At 33.2% G+C, this 7,914-nt stretch overlaps 1 protein-coding gene across 1 annotated transcript; it reads left to right on the top strand.

The window, feature by feature from the left end:
* Window positions 1–2,490: 2,490 nt before the first annotated feature.
* On the top strand, window positions 2,491–7,614 carry LOC107945839 (cyclin-dependent kinase D-3). Its single transcript, XM_016879984.2, is given in 8 exon segments — window positions 2,491–3,088; window positions 3,603–3,867; window positions 3,870–3,900; window positions 3,981–4,089; window positions 4,769–4,894; window positions 5,049–5,284; window positions 5,358–5,666; window positions 7,159–7,614. Coding segments are annotated over 8 exon segments (1,239 nt in total). The 5' UTR covers window positions 2,491–2,983; the 3' UTR covers window positions 7,217–7,614.
* Window positions 7,615–7,914: the final 300 nt, after the last annotated feature.

Here is a 7,914-nt window from a genome sequence, read left to right as displayed (position 1 = left end):
GGCCTTTATAAAGTGTATAGATGAGAAAGCCTGACATGTTATTCTTACTGGCGAAAAGGCCCTGCAATTGAAACCTTTGGAGTGAAGACACCAAAATTAAAGCTTACATGGACCATTAAGGAGAAGAAGTTAACAAATGCAAACTTGAAGGCACTGTATTCAATTTTTTCTGGAGTTGATGGCCAAGAGTTCAAGAGGATTTCCAAATTTACTACAACAAAAGAGGCTTGGGATATCCTTGACACTATATGTAACGACCCGTTTTTTGCTGGTGTCGAAAAATTTGATTTTGGGTTGGATTTATTAAGCCAAGTCATTTTGACAAGCTAAACCAATAAGTTTTTAGAGATGGGTATAATAGAGGATTAGGGTGCCATTAGTGTGTAATTAGGCATTTATTAGAATTATTATGAGGTTAGGTAGGAGAGTTTAGTAATTAAGGCTTATGGATTAAAGTGTGAAGTTAACAAAATTAGAAAGATCAATGTGTGAATACTATGAAATATGATCTAGAGAGTTTGAGGTCATTATGCTATTATTAACCTGATCCCATTTTAACAATATTTCCTTTTTAAAAGAATTGGTTAGAGGGAATGGTTAACCATTCCCATTTTCACGAAAACTTCACCAAAGCATCTCTAAAATTCTCTCAATTTCTTCTCATCTCTTCTCAACAAACAACGAAAAAAAAAGATTTTTCACTCAATATTTCAGAATTGGTAAATCATTTTCATTAAACCTTATCATTTTAACAAAGATTCATGATCATGATTTCAACATTTTTCTCACTTTTTTTTGCTAGTTCATGTTGATTTTTGCAGGAGTGGAAAAGTTGAACTTTTCTTTGATTTCTTTACTTCATTTTAATTTCTACATTAAGGTAAAATGTTTTCTAACATCAATTTTTGAATTTTGATCCTTGAAACTTGATTTTTCATTTTTATTTTCACTTTCTCCATTTTTGAGCATTTTTTCAAGCTAGTGAAAGAAACCTTTGATCTAAGTTTTTTATGATGTTTTTGAGCTATATTGGTGTTAGGAATGAAGTTTAGAATAAAGTGCTATAGTTGAAACTTAAGTTAGATTGAAGTTTGGTTAATGATTTCTTAAGATGCCATTGTGAGTGCTTAAGAGGATTTAGTGAAAGGAAGAGTTTTAGATGGTGTTGTTGGTGACTATTAGAAGATTTAATGAAGTTTTTAAGGTTACATTTTAGGTTTGGTTGGGCTAGAGAAGAGTTCTTGAGTTTTAAGTAAAAACGAGAAAGTTTCTTGTCGTATTGAATTACACTACATTAATAGTTTAGGTGTTTTAATGCTTGAATATGGTTTTTCTAACCTTGTTTCATTGTTTCAATTGGTTGTTGTAGCTAAGGAGGTAGCGAGTCCTTCAAGGTTAAGGGAAAGGAAAAAAGTTGTTAAGAATAGATTGTTTGAGTTCGTGCTAGCTTTTTTCCGATTACTTAATATAAGTTTAAGATATTACTATTAATGATATATTGATATATGTTGAATTTCATAAATGTGTTACTTTCATATTTGGTGGATATATGTTTAGAAGTTATGTGAAGGCATGAGCTAGTTTGAGCTAGAATTGATGCTTTGATTTAAACTATCAAATGATTAAAGATAATAAGTCAAATCAACAAGTGTTGGATTAGATGTAGTGATAGGCCCGTTGCACTCTCAAGGAATGAATGCATGATCAAAATAATAAAAAAAAATAAAAAAAGAATATCAAAAATGAATTATAAAGACAATATGAAAAATAATAAAAAAGAATATACTTAGCTTTAGAGGTGTTGATGGGTTTGGCCAAGTTAGGTCTGTGCAAGCTATCTAGACCAATTTTTTAAGCTCTACTCGAAAAATGAGCTTAATTTTTTTGCACAAACTTAACCTTAAGAAAGATAAACTTGGGCCCGACCTATCCCGTCCATATTTGATTTTTTATATTAGTTTTTGTTTAAAAGTAACTTTTAAAAAAAAATACAATACACTAAATGCATTAAAAAAACACTAAAATAAAAATTTCCTAACACATTAAATAATATTTATATTAAAAAACACTACTATAAATATCATAAATATTTTATTATATTAAAAAACATAAATAATATAATAAATATTTAATTGTATTAAATATAATTTTTAAAATTTTATAGTTTGGATTGAGTTACTTATTTGGGTAAGTTTATTTTAGGTTTTGAATAATGAGAATAATTGTTATTAAGTTAATAATTTAATATAAATATAATATATATACGTATAGAATTATTATTTAACATATATAATTAATATAATTATTTTTATAACACAATATGTTTGAGTTGAACCTATCGAATTCGAGCAAAAAAATCTTATTGAAATCCTAGATCATATAAAAATTGACCAAAAATTTTACTCAAACCCATTTTTTTTTGCATATTATATTTTTGTACGATTTTTTTATTTATATTTTTCGAGTGGTTCTTTCAAGCTGGACGAGTAATCTAGCCATGAGCAGGCGTACCTAGTTTTAATGAGGAAGAATAAGGCCCAGAAACCTTTTTATCCGGCCCCAAGCGCGTCAACTGTGTACTAATAATTCTCCATTAACACACTCTACTCTGTTAAATTCTCTCGCCATTCGCCATGGCTTATTCTTCACCGAGAATTACATATATTTTTCATTTTTTTTGAGTATATATTGTCATCAAAATTTGATGTCTGGTTATTATTTAAATCTAAAATTTTCCTGCCACTTTTCGTTTTCAATTCTTTCTTTCTTTTCCTGATTTCCGATCATTTCCAATCGTATCTATTTTTTTCCTCTTTTTTTCTTCCAGAGCTCAGAGATCGAAAAAGTTTCTCACATTTTCCTTTTGCGTTTGAAGATTGGTAAATGGAAATTTGGAGAAAATAAGAGTAATTCGTTGTGAAAATTCTAATAAACAAAAGCAATTTTTTATTAAAAGAAACCAAGTAAAGAAAATAAAATAAAAATGGCAGAAACGGAACCGTCGAAGAAAGTGGCGGATAGGTATTTGAAACGCGAGGTTCTTGGTGAAGGTACTTATGGTGTTGTCTACAAAGCCATCGATACGAAGGTAATCCTAACTTTCGAATTCTCCTTTTTCTTTCTTTATGTTTTTTTTAAACCGTATAAAATCGAAGGCAGCAATAGATTAATTTGGTTTTTGATAGTATGAATAAAATGCATAATTATATTTGTTTTTCTTTCTTTCTCGGATACATTGTAGCATCAGATATTGTTTCTTCACTATCTAATACTTTTTAATGTGTTTTTGGGCCCAATTGAATGGAGTAACTGCAGGAAGAATGCTAGACTGCCTTCGGCCTGAAAAAGTTCTAATTCGAGCATAATTGTTATGCATAAAAGTAAAATAATGCATCTTGTTCTCTAAGAAACAATTATAAGTTTTAATTATTCAAAAATGTTCCTTTGTGTTGCCCACAATTAAAATGTTATTAATTGTTATTGGTAGCCAAATGAGCTTTTCAGAAAGTAGCAAAAGCTACAATAACATTAGGCATATCCAGTTATGAAATTAATTGTTGATTCGACCTTTCTGAGACTAGTTGTTTGTTGGTCGATTGCAGACAGGACAGATTGTTGCAATTAAGAAAATTCGTCTTGGAAAGCAAAAGGAAGGGGTTAATTTTACCGCACTCAGAGAAATTAAACTTCTGAAGGAGCTTAAAGACCCCAATATAATTGAGTTAACAGATGCATTCCCACTCAAGGGTAACTTGCATCTTGTGTTTGAGTTCATGGAGACTGATCTTGAAGCTGTTATTCGAGACCGGAATATTTTTCTCTCACCAGCTGACATCAAATCATACATTCAGATGACTTTAAAAGGGCTTTCTTTTGCCACCGGAAATGGGTTTTACATAGGTCTTATTTCTGTCTGCTCTAAGTCTACTTTTATTGGTTGCTGCATCTTAAATTGCTTGACTCATTATAGTGTTTTACAGGGATATGAAGCCAAATAATTTGCTGATAGGACCCAATGGTCAGCTTAAACTTGCTGACTTTGGATTAGCACGCATATTTGGGAGTCCAGATCGTAAGTTTACTCACCAGGTAAGCTTATTGCTGCCAATGGATGTCAAGTTAGTCTTTTGAGTAAAATCCTATTCTCCATAATTTCATAAATTCGACTTATGTCTTGAATTAGTATTTTCTACTAGGAATAAGCTGACCTAGTGGCAGTTCTAGCTTGCTAACCTTAAGCTTATAGAATTGACCATTGCATCCAACAATCAGTTGTTTTTCAGTAGCACTATTTTTGTATAGGAAAAGTATAGAAACTTAATACGTTTGTTGCTTCTGATTTTAACTTCGAGTTTTCTGTATTTTGGCTTTATTAGTTATGCTATCACTTGGTTTGTACACAGAACAAGCATGCTGTTTTCCTGGTAAATGTTCGCCGTATTCTGTGATATATCCTTAATTTGGTGTCATTAAATTTTGCCATTGATGTGTTATTGCAGCATATTAAAACAAACATGTAACTATAGTTGGTTTATGGAGAGACACTAACAACAGCAAGCAACAATGTGCTGTTCGATCAATTTTATGTTCTTTCTAATTTCTTTTGGTTGCACATTCCATGCGATTAGATTTTTTTATTCAGAAATATACTTTCTTTGTAGTATTTCAACATCTAGTTTTTGAACAATTGATAGTTATGGCATTTATTTTGGATTGTTTTCTAACACCCTTTTGGCTTTAACATATAAACCCATGCAACTATGCATAGGTCTTTGCTCGATGGTATAGAGCTCCTGAATTACTTTTTGGAAGCAAGCAATATGGTTCTGGCGTGGATGTTTGGGCAGCTGCCTGTATATTTGCAGAACTTCTCCTACGGCGACCATTTCTACAGGTGAACCTAGCTGTCTTCAGTGTTTTTGATACTTGCATTTTTTTTGGTGAGTTAATTCTTGGTACATAGCACTGTATCTATATGTTATCTGTTTAAAGTATCCTTCTTAGTATATTTTCTCATTTTCATTGGTTCAACATTTAACATTTTGTAGGGCACAAGTGACATTGATCAATTAGGAAAGATCTTTGCAGCTTTTGGGACCCCAACATCTTCTCAATGGCCAGATATGTTATACCTTCCTGATTATGTAGAATACCAATATGTTCCTGCACCACCTTTGCGCTCCTTGTTTCCAATGGCCAGTGATGATGCTTTAGATCTATTATTGAAAATGTTTACTTATGACCCAAAAGCTAGGATTTCAGTGAAGCAAGCATTAGAGCACAGGTAAATGAAATCTTCCAATTAGAAATATGAGGACTATGTTTGGTTCGTTTTTCTCATTTTATTTCCTGTTCAGGTATTTTTCATCTGCACCTCCACCTACCGATCCAGCTAAGCTCCCTAGGCCTGCTCCTAAAAAGCAAGCATCAGATTTTAATCCCCAGGAAGGTCCCACTGTCCTTTCTCCCCCATGGAAGTCAAGGAGAGTAATGCCAGATCGTGAGAGGTTTGAAGGTAATTCCAACCAAAAGGAGAAGATCGATGAGCGTGTTGGTGAAGTTCGACAGGCAGTTGGTGAAATTGCAGGAAAGGTTGAACAGGTACCAATGTCTGTAGATTTTTCAATCTTTGGCTCAAAACCTATGAGTAGGCCTACAATTAACAGGTAAGAGCTATGGTGTGATCTTTTGATAATGGTTTTTCATCCTAGCATTTTAAGTGATTCAAATGTGCAACATCTAGTGGTTCAACTTGAGTGGATTTTTAAACCTTCTAACAACTTTTAAATGGATTAATTTTGGGAAGCTTGGGTTAAAGAAATTATATCAAGCATAGACTGTTAAATCTTCATCTAGGGTATCCTCTTCATCAAAATTCCTCACCTAGTTCTTAAGCAAGTCATGAAGTTGCAGAACACCTCAAGCTCCTAGTCATGTGAATTTATAAAGTATCAAGCACTTTTCATTGCTCAGTAGTGATGGTGAATATTCTCAAAGTTGCTAGCGCTTTGTTGTGCCTTGTGCCTGGGCAATATAAGGGTTCCAGCACCTGAGGCAATATGCATATGTGAGTTTTTGTGTGTGTATGTGTGCGTGTGTGTGTGTATGGTTGAATACTCGAATGTTAAGAAGCATAGAGTTGAATACTATCCTTTTTTACTGTGAAGGTATGTCTAATGAAAACAGTGAAAAATAAAAGAAATTAGAAAGAACTTCAGTTAGGTTGGTTTTATGCCTATTGCGTTATAAAAAGGCATGCCTAGGTGCACAAGACATGCACCTGGTTAAATGCGCCTTGCCTGAAAGGTTTGAGGTGCTTGTGTTATCTGGTGCTAAAGCGCAGGTGCGCCTAGGCACACACCTTGACTACACAGGATGTAAAGATCAGCTCAATGGAAGGGTTTGAAAGTTCTGCTACAAAATATTTAGAAGAGAAAAGTCCTAATGAAGGTATTCATCTTTATATGGGAAGCATCTTGAAAAGAATTTCACCATCAATAATCTTTACGAGAGAACTTCCAAGTAGATTGTGGATAGAGCGCAATTGGTTCATCTTCCTGTAGGGTTTCTTCAGAAAAAAATCGATATCATGCAATGCTGGGTGTCTCTTTCAGGGTGGTGGGTCTGTGTAGAAATGGCTTTGTGAGCTTGGAAAGGGATGTAGTAAAAACCATTTTGCCTTTTTTGAGGGAATCTGTATTTTCATGCCCACGCTAGGTGCTAGAATGCTATATTGTCTCAGGGACAAGGCACCAAAAAAAAAAAAAAAAAAGCAAACCATTCTCTTGAGTGCACTAAGGTGCAATATGATTTTGCGCTTTTGCACGTCTCTGCATGCTTATGTATGTGTATATGTATAATAAGATGACTTATGGGTGAAATTTGATTGGATAATCCATTGAATCTAGAGAATGTGATTTTGTTTTAAAATGATTTTAGTTTATCTAGAATGATGTGTCCGAGGAGAATTTTGATTGATAGGTGTGTAGCTTGAAATTCTGATTGGTCAAATCATTTATATATAAATATAATTAAAAGAAGAACATGCAATTTGCATTAGACAGGTACAGATCATGGGGGGAGTTGGAAGAAAACATGTTTATCGTATGTTAAAATATGTGAGGTAAGTGAGTTGATTCTTTAACCTTTCTTATGCAGTGCTGATAGATCTCATCTGAAGAGGAAACTTGATCTTGATTTCCAGCACAACGAATAAGAAAAATAAAAGTCTACATATTTGTATCTTTGCCAGTATCGTGTTTATGCAGCGTGGATATTTATGAACTATATGGTGGCTCCTTGAAGTTTTTTGTTAACCAACCAAGGTGGGTTATCTATATCCGCAACTTGGTTTCCTATACATCATAAAGAAGCTGAAGATTTTTTATTTTTCAGAGGATTTTTCTTCACTGTGAAGGAAGAAGCGACAGGTGACTCCTTTTAACATTTTGATGAAATTTGCATTATATAGAAGGTAAAAATTAAAACATAGCTTGGTCTACATAAACTAGACGAGAAAAAGAATAATTCTTTATTTTTGTTGTTGATATTTTGGTGCTTGACGAGAGCTTGATGGTTCTGGTTTATACAAAAAAATGATGTCTTATTTAGTCAGTCTATTATTCTGATTGAATGGTATGGTCCAGCAGGGTATGAAGGTCATCACTCATCAGTCAATGCTTTAGTTTTAAGTTGTGTTCTGTCTTTCCTGCATGTTTTCGACTTTTTGCAAGTGGTTAGAGCTTTTCCTTTGGCCTCTAGATGATACAGGTTCAAGCCGTGTCATCTTTTTTCCGTCTTAATATTTTGGGGAAGTTTTAGCGTGAGCTCCAACAGCACACCAAAATTCATCAAATTTCTCTAGAAGTTGAATATTTTGGTATGAGAAATTTTAGTAAATCTTGAAAGTTGTGG

Source organism: Gossypium hirsutum, chromosome D09 (genome assembly GCF_007990345.1).
Source record: "Gossypium hirsutum isolate 1008001.06 chromosome D09, Gossypium_hirsutum_v2.1, whole genome shotgun sequence".
In the NCBI taxonomy this organism is placed as follows: Eukaryota; Viridiplantae; Streptophyta; class Magnoliopsida; order Malvales; family Malvaceae; genus Gossypium; species Gossypium hirsutum.
This window is presented reverse-complemented; position numbering and strand designations above follow the sequence as displayed.